Here is a 17055-nt window from a genome sequence, read left to right as displayed (position 1 = left end):
CCGCACCCTCTTGCCCGGCCCGCCCGCGCTGGGTCTTGGCTGCCGGCCGAGGGGAGCCCGGGCCACCTCCGTCCCTTCCCCTCCCAGGGCCGCCGCCCGGGCGGGGCGGACTCACCCGCGGGCCTGGGCCGGGGCTTCCTGGGCTCGGCGCTCCGGAGCCCGCGGCAGCCGCTGCAGCTCTGGTCGGACGCGGCTCGGCGTTCGCCGCCGCCGCCGCAGTTCGGGGGGGGTGGGGGGCGGCGTCACGTGACCGCGGAGCCTCCTTCCCGGCGCGCTCCCCCTTCACTGCGGAGCCAGAGCTGGAGCCGCGGGCTCGGCGGAGGCCCCCACTCGGCCGCCTGCCACAGCAGGTCCCGGAGGCGGGCGCTCTGCGCCCCATTTTACAGGTCGGGTAACTGAGAACCGGAGAGGGCAAGGACCGGCTCAAGGTTACACGGCTAAACTGGCAGGGCCGGGCGAGGACCCAGCGGTCCAGCCGACTGTCCCTGCTCCAAGGGGAGAGGGGCAACTTCTACGACAAGTGGGGTCGACGGGAAAGTGGGGGACACGCCCTAGGCCCGCGAGTCTGCAGGGGCGGGGAGGAAGGAAAAGGCGGCCAGGTTTAGCTGGGTGAGGAAGCTGTACCCCCGCAGCACGTCCTCCGCGCCCGGGCGCTTCGCGTGCCTCCTGGCAGCGGCCGCGCGCTGGCCCCCCAGCCGATTAGCGGCTCTCCGACATCCTCCGGGGACTAGGTAGCTCTCTTCTTACTCCCAACCTAACCGGGGAACGGGGGTGGCGAACCTCAGGCCACGCGCTCGAAAGGAGAAGTAGAGGGAAGGCTGCAGGAGAAAGGTGGGGTGAGGGCATGAGTGAAAACCCAGGCACGAAGGGGCCTCAGACATCACCTTAACCTGACCTCTGAGGCCCAGAGAGGGGAAGAGACTTGCCCAAGGTCACAATCAAGTGAGCAGCAGCAATGCCATGGACCCTTGAGCGGCTCCTGGGCTCCTCTCCCCACTGGACTCCCCTCCAAGGAGCAACCACCCTAGATGAACAGAGAAAACAGGCAGTGTGCCTGCAAGGCCGGAGCTGTCGGGGACCATGGGTGAGGCTGTGGTTGGTAGGCCCACGTCACACAGAACGCTGATTTTAGAGGCCATCTTTACACCTCTGGTTCTCACGCCCTCGCTCTAATAACTGGAGAAACTGAGGTCGCAAAAGGGGTAGAGAAAAACCTCCATCTCATCTACCCTCCAAGGTCAGCGAGTCCAGGAAGCCCACTTCACAGGCAAGATTTAGGGAAGATTCAAGTCTTGTATTCATTTACTCACCGTATTTGTTGAGCGCCTGCTGTGTGCTTAACAAGGGACCGTCACTTCCACGGTCCCCATTCCCCCCTCCATCTTCCCAGCCATGGGGATTCATTTCATTAAGGAAAAGACCTGGGGCCTTCAACAATGCTTCTATCAGCCTCTGGACAATCGGAGCCTTTCAAGCCTGAGTTTTCAGTCCCACAGGGGTTGGGACCAGGGCCATGTTTCCCTGCCAAGGCTCTCACCTCAACCAACAGAGATTAGAATTAAGGGGGAGTAGCAGGCCATTCCTCACCCTCATCCCACCGCCTGAAAATGTGAAAAGGCAGAGGGGATGTAGGGATGGGGCATGCATTCTTTCCCGTCCTTCTGTGTCTCGTCTGCAGGCACCCCCCAGCCATGGATGGAAAAGAGTTCCCAGCCCAGGGCTTCTCAAACTTCTAAGAGCACAGGAGTGGCCTGATCCAGATTCAGTGGGTCTGGGGCCTGGGCTTCTGCATTTCTAAGAAAGCTTCACAGCATTGCCGGTGCTCTGGGGCCACAGATAACACTTTGAATAGTGCTGGCAGAACAAGGCCTTCAGGGAAGAAGAAACAAAACTGCAGGGGCTCCGAGAGCAGCACCTGCTCACTCTGGGCCCCCCACCCCCACCCCGGGGGGCGTCTGATTTCCTGCCTAAGCAGCAGGCCTGAGCCTGGATCCTTCTCAGGATGCGCCAGGGCTTTATAGTTTGGTTCAAAGCTGTAGTTAAGAGGGACGAAGTTCAATGAGACCGGTCAAGGTACTTCCGGGGATGGCGCAGAAGGGATTTCACAGTGCAGCAATTGCCCCAGACTGGTGTGTTGTACAGGACACTGGTCCTGAGAGATGCTTGGTGAAGTAAAACTGTATTTGGGAAACACTGGTTGAAAACCCAAAGCCCTTCCAGGGCAGCACGCACTGGGCTAATCTGCCTACAGCAAGGCTGGGCTCACACATCTCAGGAAGGGCACACCAACTCCAGGGTTCTCTGAAGCACGACATCTCCTCCCATCCTCTTGTCTTTTTTTGTGAACTGGGCTAGATGGATCCTTGAATTCAGTTCCCATCAAAATTCCGGTGCCTCTTCAGCTTCTCCAACTACTCGCCCAAAAAGCCCTCTTCCCCTCCATGCTGTGAGACAGAGACCATGGGCTTCCAACTCTGGCCAGGAAAGCACTGCTGGTGGTACCATTCCAGACTGGACTCCAGAGTGAAGCCAAAGTGCCTCACATGAGCCGCAGCAAGGGGCCCGATGGAGGCAGAGGAGGTGCGGAAACAAACTAAGTGAGGAGTTGCAGCTGTGATCTTTCGTGGTCTGGACCAGCAAACTCCAAGGTCTCCAAGGGCCTGTGGTCCTATGGGCACCGAGGGACTGAATGTACCCAATCCTGGCTGAATAGGTCAAGAAACGAAGGCACTTCTGTGCCAGGCCTCTATTTCTTCTTTATTAACCAAGGAGCTCTTCAATTACAGCACTTTCCTCTTTACAGAAAACCTCAGTACAAGAGGCTTATAATCTCTCCTGTGTCCTGGGGGGCAGCATGCTGAGACTCTCAGGGGCCCTGGGGAGAAGGCAGCCAGCACGTGCCGTAGGGCTGGGCACAGAGCCTGGCATGGAGCCTGGGTATTAAAGGGAAGATTGAATGAAGGCCCTGGAGCTTCGCTTTCCCTGCCCTATTTCAATCCAAACCACTCAAGACTGACCACTCAAGCATGGCTGCCTCTGGGCACAAGCCTTCTCTTTTCCAAACACTTAATACATTGCGACCCAGCAACCACCCCTGCCCTCCCTCCCCACTGCTGAAAAATGAAAGCTGGCTTCAAAAAATCTGACATCTAAGAAGGCTGGAGAGTGAAAACGTGGGTGGCACAGCTGTAAACTTGGAATAATGCACGAGGGAGTCCGAAACTGGGAATGGAAATTACTCTCTGCCACCCTTCCCTGCCTGGCCAGATCAGAAAGACAGGGATGGGAACTGCCCAGTGGGAAAGGCAGAGGGAGAAAACCCCAAAGTGGTGCGTCCCCAAGGTGTGTTGTCCGCAGAACACTGAGCCAGGTCTAGGAGGGGCTGGTGAAGAGGAGGGTGGGCTGCAGGGATGGCTGGGAAGAAAGTTCCGCTCCAGTGAGAACAAGACCGATGAGGACTGAGAGTCAGTCAGCTCCAGGGCACATCCGTCAAGAAAGGTTCTGAGGACTCAGTGTCTCGGTGGGCTGCCATGCTGATGCCGGACACACAGCAGAGAGGATGCCACCCTGGGGGGACCCACTCTTGGATCACAACTGTGAACACAGCTAGGAAATCCCCATTTTGAGGACAAAGGAGACAAGCCTAAAGGTGGGGACAGCACTGGTCACACCAAAGTAATAGGAAACTCTCTCCCAGGAATCTTGCTGTTGCTGGACAAGAGCTTCCAGGGGGTCCTGAAGTGTTCATCCGGTTTTTCCTTGCTGAGAACATATGTGACACACTGCAGGACATAGGATGAATAAGATGGCCAGAGACCCTGCCCTCAGGGAGCTAGACCAGTCCAGCACTAATTAGGTTGATTCATTTTCTGGGATTTGGAGTGGTTTTAAATGCAGACGTAAGAGGCTTCCCAGGTGGCGCAGTGGTTAAGAATCTGCCTGCCAACGCAGGGGACATGGGTTCGAGCCCTGGCCTGGGAAGATCCCACATGCCGCGGAGCAACTAAGCCCGCACACCACAACTACTGAAGACCGCGCACCTAGATCCCGTGCTCCACAACAGAAGCCACCGCAGCGAGAAGCCTGCGGACCGCAACGAAGAGTAGCCCCTGCTCACCACAACCAGAGAAAGCCCGCGTGCAGCAACAAAGACCCAACGCAGCCAAAAATAAAAATAAAAAATAAATTAAAAAAAAATAAAATAAATGCAGACATAAGATCCAGCACAGCCCTAACTCTGGCTCCCAGTTAAGACAAAAATAAGTGATTCACTCTAGTTCCAGAATTCTAGACAGTCTAGCACGACTTGAAGCCTCCTTCACCCAGAGCCAGTGCACGCTACAGATGGGAGAGGAGATGCAGCAGAAACTCCAAACATAAACCAATCAAAGAAATGACTCACATATAAAACAAGAGTCCTTAGAGGTGGTCCAGTTGGGCAATTTCCCAAACGCACTCCCTGGACTTTGAGGTAGTGGGTGGCGGTAGGGGTGAAGAGATGAGGCCCCACTGCCTCCTTCCACCTAATTCCTGCTTGACAGTTTCTACACCCAACTTCCTTTTAGAGCGAACACTGAGGCACAAAGGGGAACACACTTATCCAGGACCATAAAAAGAGTTGGTAGCAGTTTAGTGTTCTCTCGGTTATGCCAGAGAATGGGGGGAGGGGAGACCAAGATCCAAGCTTGCAGAGGCCCATGTGCCAGCCGGCAACGTTTCAACCCAGGCAGCCGCTGCCCAGGCCTTCCTTGGGGTGTGTCCCCCACTTCCTGTGGCCCAGGGCCTGCCTCGCCTGGCAGCACTAACGCAGATCTGGAATTCATGCTGCCATTCCAGCTGCTGTTACGAGGCTGGTTCCCTCCCTGACCAAGAGCAATTTCACTTCAAAGGCCCTGGCCTTCGCAGTCCCAGCCAAATCCTTGAAAGCACGTCTTTTTGTTTTTTCCCCTTTAAACATGTTGGGGGAGAACAGATGATGCCCTCTGTTTGAGACCAATACAGTAATTATGTTGGACAAGCTCTCAGAACTGACTTCAGGGGGAATTCAGACAGTCTCATGAATGGCAAAGTGTGAACACACGGCACGAGAAGAGCCACCGCGTCACTGGTGCCCGTGGACGGAGCCCGTTTGGCAGCAGGATACATGTCTTTGGGAAACGTGGTCTTGCCTCCGCTGGGGGAGACACAGCCAGGGCTTAGTCCAGTAAAGAGTTGGTGCAGGTCCCAATTCTAAAGGCAGAACAATGTCACCTAGAAAAGGCCAGACAGGGCTTCCCTGGTGGTGCAGTGGTTAAGACTCCGTCTGCCAATGTAGGGGACATGGGCTCGGGCCCTGGTCCGGGAAGATCCCACATGCCGCGGAGCAGCTAAGCCCATGTGCCACAATTACCGAGCCTGCGCTCTGGAGCCCGCGAGCCACAACTACTGAAGCCTAGAGCCCGTGCTCCGCAACAAGAGAAGCCACCGCAATGAGAAGCCCGCGCACTGCAACGAAGAGTGGCCCCCGCTCGTCGCAACTAGAGAAAGCCCACGTGCAGCAATGAAGACCCAACACGGCCAAAAATAATCAATAAAGAAATAAATAATAATAATAATTAAAAAGGCCAGACAACTCCTGGCAAGTTACAAAGATGACTTGATTCACAAGACCAATTCTGCAACCTCTTCCCAAAACCTAATGAGGCTCAGCAAAGATACCTCTTACCATATGAACAAATGTCACTAACTTGTCAGAAACACATGCATTTTTTAAAAGTGCTGAATGTGATATGGTTGGCAGTACACTGCAGTCATGTGATAAAGAGGGTCCTGTGGCTTATCTGCTGGGGAAGTTCCCGGAAGCACAATACCTGTCCATGTACCCTACTCTTGAAAAACATTATTCACTAAATCTCAAGAAGTAAACAAAGAATATAAAACACGATTCTCAGATCAGAGAGCAGCCTGAAGCACTGGCCGCAGTCTTCTGCTTTGCCCGGTGCCTGCACAGCCCGGCCTCTGAGGCTCACGGCACCTGTTCCTGATGTTCTTGGCAATGACAATCAAAACATTGGAAGCTGCCCCTCTGGGGCAGAACCTGCCTATCACAAAGACATAAATCTTCAATATGCATTCCAAACGCGTTCCAAATTCCTTTCAACATGACCCTGCAAATAAACACAGAATCAAGGCACCTTACTGTTTGGCCATTAGCTTCACTTTCCTTATGGGCCAAGAGGAAATACTTATATAACAGAATAATCAAACACACCTGTCCAGCCATCATTTTAACTCCAACGGCTTCCAGCATAACATATGTCCTAAAGTTCTCAGGGAGGGGGTTCCAGGCAGCTTGGCTATGCAGTTACAAGACCTCTTTTTGAAGACTTCTGGGAAAGATTCCACAGTGTTTCGTCACAAAGGCTGAAGCCTAATTACAAAGAATCACGAAGTATTTTACCCCAACAGCGTTTATTATTGCATGATCCTCAGTGTGGGAGGGTGAACAAAGCAGCAAATACTGCTCTGTTCGAAGAGCTAATTTGGAAACCAAGACAAAGCAAAGCTAAGCAACTTTGCTTAGTTAAAGGTAAATGGTGAGATTATCTGTAACACAGGTGACCCAACTTCTCAAACTAGCCCTTTCAACACTCGCCTACACAAGTATGTGCTATCTGAACAGCTAGCAGACTCCTCAGCCCAATTAACTCAAAAGCCAGATCTGAAAAAAACCCACAAATGTTTCGTATGTATGAGATGGAGGCGTTGTTTTCTACATCTCTCTACTACTTTTTTTTTTTTTGCGGGGGGGGGCTATGTTGGGTCTTTGTTGCTGTGCGCGAGCTTCCTCTAGTTGCGGCAAGTGGGGACTACTCTTCATCGCGGTGCACAGGCTTCTCACTGCGGTGGCTTCTCTTGTTGCGGAGATCGGGCTCTAGGCGCATGGGCTTCAGTAGTTGTGGCGCACGGGCTTAGTTGCTCCGCGGCATGTGGGGTCTTCCCAGACCAGGGCTCGAACCCGTGTCCCCTGCCTTGGCAGGCGGACCCTTAACCACTGCACCAAGTCTCCCTACTAGACTTGGCTCTCAGGACTTGGCACAAAGCCGTTACTCAGTGAAGTATGTGAAACAAAGTGTTACCATTTTACCAATGTCTGTAATCTGTATTTTAATGAATAAAGGATTCCACTCATGTCGATAATCAAATCCCCAGCCAATATTGGTATCTATGCATTGCCTGGATTTTCGGGGTGGTAAATGGCTAGCTTTCAGAATCAGAAATACAGTTGTGACAAAACCCTGCACCTGGGGCGGGGATGCACGGGCCATAGGCAAAGGGGTAAGAATCTCCTTAAAATGAAAATGCTGGTTGTTCATGAGACTGAACTCTATTCACAGTCCCCTGTAACACTGAACAAGCTGAACATCCAAATGCCAGAGAGAAAGGATGTGACACTCCTGCGCGATTCTATAACAGGAAAGGCAGGCTTCAGTGCTCATTTCACCTTAGCAGTTTGTTCAGACAAGAGATAAATCACCCTTTGGGTATTTAAAACAGGTTACTCAACCCTAGCATTCACTTCAGGTATTAACCAGGGTCTGATCGAGAAGCCCATGACCACACAGACCAACCAAATGGACATTTAAAGTAATAAAAAACTTGCTCTGGATTATGATGCCACAGAAACAAACATACATTTCTTTTAAATTGGGCAGAATGGTAACTGTAATTCTACACAATAAAGTTCATTAATACAGATACTTATTGCCCCCAAGGAATGACGACATCCCAACGGCGACCTATGTTTGAGGTGATGGCAACAATTCGTAGCAGAATGGCATGTTGTACACATCAGATTGGGGGTGAGGCATGGACAGAAATACAACGGGGATGGGGGGCAGGGGTGACTTCAAGCTTCGTTTTACCTTCCACAGAAGACTGTCTTTAAAAAGCAAAAACAAAACCACATGCATAAGAAACCTGATGGGAAGTCTCTGCACCTTGGTGCGGTCAAAGTCAAGGAGACAATTGATCTCCATCTATTAATACAGACAAGGCAAGAATTGATTTTAGGTTACATGTTGTACCTGTTTTCCCTGTACAAAGTGGTGAGGGCCACTAAATACACGTATACATGACTGTGTAACTCTGCCGACTGACCGTGGGCGGGAGAGGGCCCAGCCCAAGGCTTCCCAACAGGGGCGGCTTGCACATACAGATTTAGTGGGTCTCAGGCCTGAAAACGTGCATTTCTTTTTTTTTTTTTTTGTAGTACACGTTGCCTCTCACTGTTGTGGCCTCTCCCGTTGCGGAACACAGGCTCTGGACGCGCAGGCTCAGCGGCCATGGCTCACGGGCCCAGCCGCTCCGCGGCATGTGGGATCTTCCCGGACCGGGACATGAACCCGTGTCCCCTGCATCGGCAGGCGGACTCTCAACCACTGCGCCACCAGGGAAGCCCAAAAACGTGCATTTCTAATACAGCTTCGCAGTGCTGCTGGTACTGTGGGGCCAAAGACGTCACTCTGAGCAGTGCAGTGCTGGTAGCACACGTTTAAGTCATGGGGGCAGGAGACAGAACTGCTCGAGCATCACCTGCTCACACAGGGCCCACCCCGCTCCCACCACCTGTGCAGATCAATAAGGGAGCCAGTACTGGGTCATCAGCCTGAAAGACCTACCACAGGCTGTTATTTTGTATCACTGCATGAGGAAAAAAAAGACTCAAGTAACACATTTTAAAACTGTTATTAACAGCAAACTGGGGAAATACATCAGATTTCTGGGTGACTATTGACATGCTTATGTCAATCCCCAGAAAGAAACTTCTCTGGACAAACAGCTTCTTTACAGGGAGGAGGAAGCAGCTGCATCACGTACTAAGTGAACTCGCACACAAGTCTTTACCCTTGGAAAGTAGCAGTTGCTTGGCATGTTATTATTTTATGTTCAGGTCCATTGGGAGGCGGGGGACTGCAGGTGTTGGGATCTAAAAATGAGGATTAGCTCACGACCTGGACCTCAAGTCCTTCCTTTCCCTTTGCCAACCTGAGGGTGGGGCCCACAGGTTCCTAGAATGGGTTGTGAGGGTCCTGTGTGCAGTGCACTCTCCCACACAGACTCATTAAACACCCCCTACCTCCCCAGGGGGTACAGACTGAAGACACTGCAAACACAGAGGGGTAACTCAGGTAAGAAGTTGTAATCTTACCAAAAAGCCATAATTATTCTGATAAAAAGATCTATTCAAAGGGGATGCTGCCAAGGTTACTGGTCCTCAAATGGAAGCCTGACACCCCCATCCGGTATTTCAGTTTAAATTTTCAGAAAAGGGAGGGGTTAAAAAAAAAAAAAGCCCAGCAAAACCCAGGGCTAAATAAAGTGTTAGCAAGAGAGACGCCTGAGTCAGCATCTCGGCCAAAAAGTTGTACATACGTACTCAGAGGAAACAGTGAAACAAACTCCAGTCTTAATTCCTTTGAAAATCCTCCGATATCCTAACGAATCCTGCTTTGGTCACGTGTTGCTAACCAACAATCCTGAGCTGATGACAGGGCACACTCCACGTGCACATTTTTTTTTCATTTTTGAACAATGTGATCTAAAAGATCCTTTCTGGGTGTTTCGGAAGAATGCTTTCAAAACAAGAGAAGTGAGATCCAAGAAATGGCGGGCTTGGAGGATGGGCAGAAGAAACTTTATGTAAGAACCCGTGTTAGTTTCCAAATGTATTTCAGGCCATTTTACTCTTCAGATAAGGTGGTCAGACTTCTCAAAAGTGCAAGGTGTATTTGATTTCCCACTTTTTAATAACAGTAAAACTGGAGGATGCTATGACATGTAATACATTCGCCATCCTTTCTGAAATGCATGGAAATAAAAAGCCTTTGAAGACACCAGTGAGACACAATCCCTTGGCTCATTGCAGGAGACACGCAGGTGCACCCTCCTTTCCCAGCACCAAGTCAGAGACCAGCGGGCAGGATGTGAGGCAGGTGCACTGGAGCCGACACGGAGAGGAATCTACTCTGAAGACACTTTTCCACAATTACGGCAAGTTCTTCACTTTCATGCTTTATTGAAAGTAAAATATGAATCAAAGACAGGTATTGGTAAGCAGGTTATGTCTCTAAAGAATTACTTTTAGTTCAGAGCAGAATGTTGTCCCATCTACTGTGATACAAATCCTTTATGGACCAATGCATCTGGTATGAAACTCAAGCAAGGAAATATAACAGAACTTTTATTCCCTCCCGTGCCTATAAATCTCATATGTAAACATGATTTACTGATACTGCTACTAAACTTTTTCAGTCTTTACTTGCCCATTCCCCCCCCACCCCCCTTAAATATAAAATTTGAAACATTTCCTTCAAGTCTGATGGCCTTCAGTGCAATCTGCTTTATCTGACATAAGGCATTTGGGGACAGTCACTTTTGAATGGTTTTCTGCCTTGCGGAGGAGTCATGTAATGGTTTAATTCTTAAATCCACTTTTTCTGTAATGCCCTAACATGTCAAACTCCTCTTCCTTTCTGGTCATTTCTTAGCAGTCAGCAAATGTTCAAAAAGATTAATGTCCAAGAAGACCAGTACCTGGGGAAAGAAACACATGTGGAGGTACAGTTGTGAACTGCAAGGTAAGAGTTCATATATTCCATTTGCCAAGAACGCATCACCAACAGGAAATATCCAACTTAATAAATGAGCACAGAAGCCTTTTGACGTTGAAGGGTAAGAAAAAGTATCAGCAGACTCCAGGTTTTCCGCTAAAGCACCTTCCTGTTGAGAGCCGTGCGGCTGTTAGTTGTCTTCACACAAGTTCATCACATCTTACTCATGCTTTCATTTGATGGCCATTTTGCATAAATAAATTTTTTGCTTTGTTTGTTTTGTTTTAACCACATCAGGAGTTTCTGTGTACTGGGAACGTGTAGACAAAAAGCCGCACCGAGCGGGAGGCTTTATTTAGGCCAGTAGCGTGGCTCACTTGTTCGCTTTAGCAAAGAAACCCCGGTATTCGATTCAACCTCATTCTTGGGCAAAGTTGCAACCTGTCACGGACCTCTGGACTAGGACACATAGAATCAAACTGGCAACAGTTAAATCTGTAAATGTCAAAGGTCTGGATTCGACTATGTGCACAACTATAGTGGCCAAGATGTAGTAGGAGGCACTGCCGTTTATCCATTTAAAGTAATAATCCAAAAAATGCCTAATTCTAAATAGATGGATGAAACCTTTTCACTGAACCTAATATAATTCAGCAGATTCTTCTCCTCTAATTCTTATCAGTTACATACGAACTGTTTTGCTCTAAGATGGGACTGACAGGAGGAATTTGAAAAGGTTAAGTATAAAAATCAAAATGCCACTAGCTAATTCCCCAACTGCCCCCCCCGAAATGAGAAAGAAAAAGCAGAATGGACATCTGGAAGTAGATACGTCTATCGCACAGGCCCTATTTGAGGCCTGAGGCCTGAGTGCTGATACAGATAATGAAGAAGCTTGAATAAAAAATGCATTTAACTAAAATTAATTTCAGTCATGAGACTCAGATTGAATTAAATTTTAAAATCAAATCATAGGCTTCACTTTAATAGAAAATTAGAGTATGACTCTGACATTCATGAACAAAACGTGACAAATGTAACTTACCTTTAAACCCTTCTTCTGGCATACACACTGGAAGGAAAAAAACAGAATTCCAAATTGAAAAGATTGTCACTACCGACAGTAATAAGTTCACTTCAATGCCTAAAGACGAAAAGTTTAAAATAACTTTTAATTACCTTATTCACCAATAAACATTACCTTTGAAATTATAGATAATAATCAAATGAAAATCTTTCTCTTTGTTTTTATTTTATCAAAGCAATACATATGAATCACTCAAAAGACAAATACTGGGAGAACAAGGGTTATAACTGGAGCCAACATTCTGCATGATGGGGGGAGGGGCTGGAGAAAACCATGTGGCCATCGCCCTCTCTCCCCCTCCGCCTCCCATTCCCACACTCTAGAAGGAATCACTTTCAGCCCTTGCAGCCACTTCTGGTATTTAACCTCTGTATTTCTAAATAACATGCTTATATTGCTAATTCATAATTTTAGATACTATCTAATAATTTCACGGAAAGAAAAATTTAGTTCTTCTCCCACCTCTTACATACCACCTGCCCCTGGAACCCATCCTCCTGAAACAGTGACATTTTTTGCTAAGCTAATCTCCAATGTTTACATTAGTTTTTATTCCATAATACTGCTCACAGTTGAACTCCCTGGTGTACCTTGGTTATAGTTCCTGTCTGGTATGACTTTGTCTTTCTGGGGTTGGTAACTGCTGCATTATTTACGTGTTTCATTTTCTCTGTACTATCTCCAATTCAAGTGTAAACTCTGAAAGAGCTGTAAACCTCAAGACAGCCATCTATCACTTCCACTCTTCCCAGGGGACATCCTTTGCCAAAGCCTGCATCCCACTGCTCCAATCTGGATCGGGTGTGCTCAGCACCTGCTGCAGAGCTTCCGTCCTGGAATTTCCCCCTCACCAGCTTCTAGGGCATCTATTCCTATGCTGGATCCATGTTTTTGGGTTCCACTGTTGACTTTCTTTCTTTCTTTTTTTTTTTTGTGGTACGCGGGCCTTTCACTGCTGTGGCCTCTCCCGTTGCAGAGCACAGGCTCCGGACGCGCAGGCTCAGCGGCCATGGCTCACGCGCCCAGCCGCTCCGCGGCACGTGGGATCTTCCTGGACCGGGGCACGAACCCGCGTCCCCTGCATCGGCAGGCGGACTCTCAACCACTGTGCCACCAGGGAAGCCCTGTTGACTTCTTTCTTGATTTACTCTCTCATTTAACAGAGCACACCCTCCCAGAGTATCTCGGCAAACGGTGTGTGAGAGAAATTTGAGGTCTTACATTCAAAGAGCCATCAAGTGTGAAGTTAAAATAAAGTCTGTCTAGTTACAGAATTCTAGATTCAAACTCACTCTTCCTCAGAATCTTGTGGGCACTGGTCCATTAGTTTGTCTTCCTGACTCTTCATCCTGTGAATGTGGTTTTTCCTTCCATACCTCTAGATGCTTTTCGGGTCTTCTTATCCCTAGATTTATACTTTATTGTACCAGGCCCTTGGTGCACCCATTTTTTATTTTCATGAATTATTTTCTATTCTCTGAATGTTCCTTACACACAGACTATTTTGCTCTTTCTCTCGTATTGTTTATAGTTAATTGTTAAGCTTTCTTATTCTTCCTGTGTTGTCTATTTTCTCTGGGCTCCTTTTTTTTCTGTCTGTTGACTGACGTCTTTTGGTTTCATGCTCTTTGCTCAACTGTCTGGTGCTCTCTAGCTGTCCATTTCCACCTATTTAAGTGTGAGGTACTAAATAGATGCCTAAAAACTGTTCGGTGGGCAGTGGAGGGCTTAACCCAAGGGTACCTGGGAGATGAAACAGTTCTTAAAAATATATGTAGGCTGTTTCCTTGAACTGCCCGTTTCCCCAGAGGATCATCCCTTCCCTCGACTATGGGAGGTAAGGGATGGGCTGCCAGTATTTGAAGAAAGAGCTGATGGGTGATCTCCTTGTTTGGTAGGTAATGGGCCTCATTATCACCCTTCTAGGTTAATTTCTTCAAAGAGCTGAAACACAAACGCTACAGGTTGAGAAGAGGCAGTGACATGAGGGAAGGGCTGTGAGGATCTGCAAGGTAGTGAGCTAACTGCTTCTTATACAGCTTCCAACCGGCCTTTAGGTTTAGACCTCACTCTTACGTTCAAAGGCACCTAGGGCATCCAATTCCTCTGTACCTGTCTGAGGTTCTGCAATTTGAATTAGCTTTGCTTTTTGTTGACCTCTTTCACCTGCAGGCTTACATTCGTTTCCTATGGTAAATTAGTACTGTTTTTCTCCACTTTCTAAATTTTCATAGATATCATTCTTACTAAGATCTTTTCAGAGCAGTAATGTAAGATTCTACCTTAACATGTAGAAGCTCTGTTCAAGTTTAAAAGTAAAAGCACTGTCGACTGAAGCATCAGTAACTATAATCCCACCTTCCTTTAACAAGTTCCTCAACAAACCCCCAAAACAAGTTGGTCTTTACCTTGCATCACATCATCCATTGCAGCATAATCTGCAATTGGTTCATCAGCCTAGAAAACAAATGAAAACAATTCAAAACCACAAGGGAGTGGAAGCCAGTAGGAGGATAACGTCCCATCCACCTCACACGAAAGGCTGGTCCCGAGCCCACCAGTGTGTTGCTCCAAGACACAAATACAAACACTGTCCAGTGGAAAACAGGGTTCAAACCAGAGCTGGCAATGTCCAGGATTAACAAAGGATGCCTTCTCAATGGCAGGTCTAGACTCAGTACCCTGATAACCGCACAGACTGCACATTGGATGTGGCACTGTTTTCCTGCTCCTCAAATACCTTTAGATGCAGAAAGGTTCAGATACCCTGAGTTACTAAACACTGATCTAACTGATATGACTTAAGGTGCCAGTGATGACAGCATGAGTTGGCAGAAATCAAGTCCGAATGGTCCTCTAAAAATGCCAATTAGGTTAAAAATACATTTTCATCCCGCCTCAACATCAAGCAAAAAATGCCCACGTCCTTGTTAAGGCAGAAGCCAGCACTGAGTCTGAGCTTGCGGTGGGATTAGCTGCAAGGGCCAAGAGGACAATGTCCAATATGGACTCTAGCTGCCCATCTTAAGTACAAACGCTTTAATTACACAGGCTGTTTCTAGGATTTTACACGGCGTCCTTAGGATTCAGCAAACCAAAGAGGCTTTCAAAATAATTCCACAGAACCTACAGTTCCAAGAAAAGCAAACAGGAAGGGGGTAGGTAGCAGGATGAGGGGTGTGTGTGTGTGTAGGGGTAGATATGGGCCTGCACCATCATTTCCAGGGGGTAGGTAGCAGGATGAGGGTGTGTGTGTGTGTGTGTGTGTGCGCGTGTGTGTGTAGGGGTGTGTGTGTGTGTGTGTGTGTAGGGGTGTGTGTGTGTAGGGGTGTGTGTGTGTGTGTGTGTGTAGGGGTGTGTGTGTGTGTAGGGGTAGATATGGGTCTGCATGACCACTTCCAGGGCCTAACTTTATCTGACCAGAATTGAGGCTCTACGGTATGAAAAACATATTTCACAGTTCAAAACCTGAAAAATATTCCATCACATCATGCAGGGGGCATGCTTCCAGCCATAAAGAAACAAAAGAGGCAAAGGAAAGTGACAAAATCAGGCCCTGAGGGAAGGCAGGATTGGTCTAAAGAGGCTGGTTGAATGATTCTTCTTCTGTGACAAAGTCTCAGAAGCCCCTACTTTCTAAAACACACCTACCTCTCCTAAATCCATTCTCCCCAAAGCCAATTTCCATACCCTGGACAAGAATCCCATTAAGCCAACCAAAAGTATTTTGACTATTGTGGCCAAGACTTGTGTCTTATGTCCGTTTCTTGTACTTATGAGGAAAGGTGGAGATGCTTTAATAGTAGAAATATGGTTAAGTAATTCACTGATCCAAAAGTTAGGGAGGAGGTTAAATCTAGATTATTTTAAACAAGAATTATTAAAACCCCACAAGACCCAATGATGTTGTGACCTCCTCTAAGTCTCTCATGGCTCATCCAGAGATGGAGAATGTAGAGGCCAGCAAAACTCTCACAGCAGAAGCTTCTTACCACACCCTGCCGAGAACCTGAGGTAACTGTAACCACCACTGCACGCAGTTTACACATGAGAATCCCTCAGGTAAAGAGCTGTTACCTACCTTTAACAAAATGACAGATTCGGGAATGACGCCAAGGGTTCCGAGGGTGGCACAGTCATCACTTAAAATCTTTCCATCAATTGACAGATTCTGGTCAAAAGGAGCAACTGAAAATGCATGCATGATCTGTGCCAATATAAAGGAAACAAAGTTTGTGTAAAGCAAAACACTGAGACTTATACCCTATTTGAAGGAATAATGCATAGATTCTGAGGGCAAAATAAAAGACTTCAGAATACAAAAGACACAACAGTTTACAGTCAGCTCGCTTGCTAAATTCCTATTGAGACTCTAATCCCAATACATCTGAGTAGGAGGCCTGATAGAGAATCAGGAGACAATTATACCCACAGGACCTTGTCTTCTGCATCTTACCACCTCTCCACGGGCTGGGGTGCGGAGAAAACAAAGGAGCAGAAGGTGGGGCTGGGCTGACAGCTCCTCTGGTAATAAGGCTTGAGCAAGGCCGTCACTGTCACTCCTATCATGCCCAGGTTCCACATCGCTTTAATAACCAAGTCAATTCCAAATTCTTTCATAAGACCATCTCTAAATTAACCAGAAGGCTATCTGGACTCTTCTCGTTTTGATCCCCTTAGTGAGCAGCCGGACTACAAAATTCAGCCATTGCGCCTGTCACATATTCTTAGACCGAGTCTTGCCTCTAGGAACCAGAATATGAATTTCTTAAGGGTAGGGGCCATATACACCAGCCCAGTTCTAACCAAGTCTTAAAAGTTGAATACATTCAGAAAGACTGTTGTGCATAATACTTAAACATTGTTTTCAAATTCAGAAAAATTTTTATCACGTCCAGGGAGTAAATACCAGTGCGAAGTAAGGAGGAGTTGGGCTCAGAGAGGCACACATAGGTACCCTTCAATGATACACTCTAATTCTTCACTTGGGTGTATTCTAGAGTATTCATTTTATTATGCTGCATAACTGAGTGCCATACTCCTTGAATATGTTCCATTACATGTATCTCACTACACCAATATCCATGTTACAGGGAAACCATTCTACCGTTTTATGCACTCTATTCCTCTACTCTTTGAAAAATCTGGAAAGACAAAACAAGCAGCCCTGAACCAACTGTGTATATAATTGGGCCCAAGAGCTTTCCAGCTGGGAAGACTGTGACCAGAAAAGTGATTTTAATAATAGTACACAGGTAAATAACAACAGGGATAACAACACTGGCCTCCTCGCTAACTGTTAGGCCAGGTTCATAATTGGACTTCTCAAAAGGACATCAGGCTCTCAGAAGCAAGCAGAGACTGATTCAACAGGGA

The 17055-nt window shown here is 47.8% G+C and overlaps 2 protein-coding genes across 6 annotated transcripts in view; both read right to left on the bottom strand.

The window, feature by feature from the left end:
• The window catches only part of RAP1GAP (RAP1 GTPase activating protein), a 66070-nt gene extending 65840 nt beyond the window's left edge, over positions 1 to 230 (bottom strand). Inside the window, exon 1 of one of the 2 annotated variants that reach the window (XR_009566313.2) lies at positions 116 to 230. The gene's annotated coding sequence lies outside the window, so the exon portion shown is untranslated. The remainder of the gene's footprint in view (positions 1 to 115) is intronic. The other variant, XR_009566314.2, reaches the window with a different exon arrangement.
• A 9802-nt stretch (positions 231 to 10032) lies between these two features.
• USP48 (ubiquitin specific peptidase 48) overlaps positions 10033 to 17055 on the bottom strand; it is a 66859-nt gene continuing 59836 nt past the window's right edge. For all 4 annotated transcript variants that reach the window (XM_030875693.2, XM_030875701.2, XM_060309934.1 and 1 more), the window contains 4 exons: positions 15761 to 15886; positions 14088 to 14136; positions 11638 to 11664; positions 10033 to 10575 (listed from right to left, as the gene is read on the bottom strand). In XM_030875693.2, coding sequence (XP_030731553.1) covers positions 10553 to 10575; positions 11638 to 11664; positions 14088 to 14136; positions 15761 to 15886 — 225 coding nt within the window. In that variant the 3' untranslated portion in view covers positions 10033 to 10552. The remainder of the gene's footprint in view (positions 10576 to 11637; positions 11665 to 14087; positions 14137 to 15760; positions 15887 to 17055) is intronic.

Source organism: Globicephala melas, chromosome 1 (genome assembly GCF_963455315.2).
Source record: "Globicephala melas chromosome 1, mGloMel1.2, whole genome shotgun sequence".
Classification (NCBI taxonomy): Eukaryota; Metazoa; Chordata; class Mammalia; order Artiodactyla; family Delphinidae; genus Globicephala; species Globicephala melas.
This window is presented reverse-complemented; position numbering and strand designations above follow the sequence as displayed.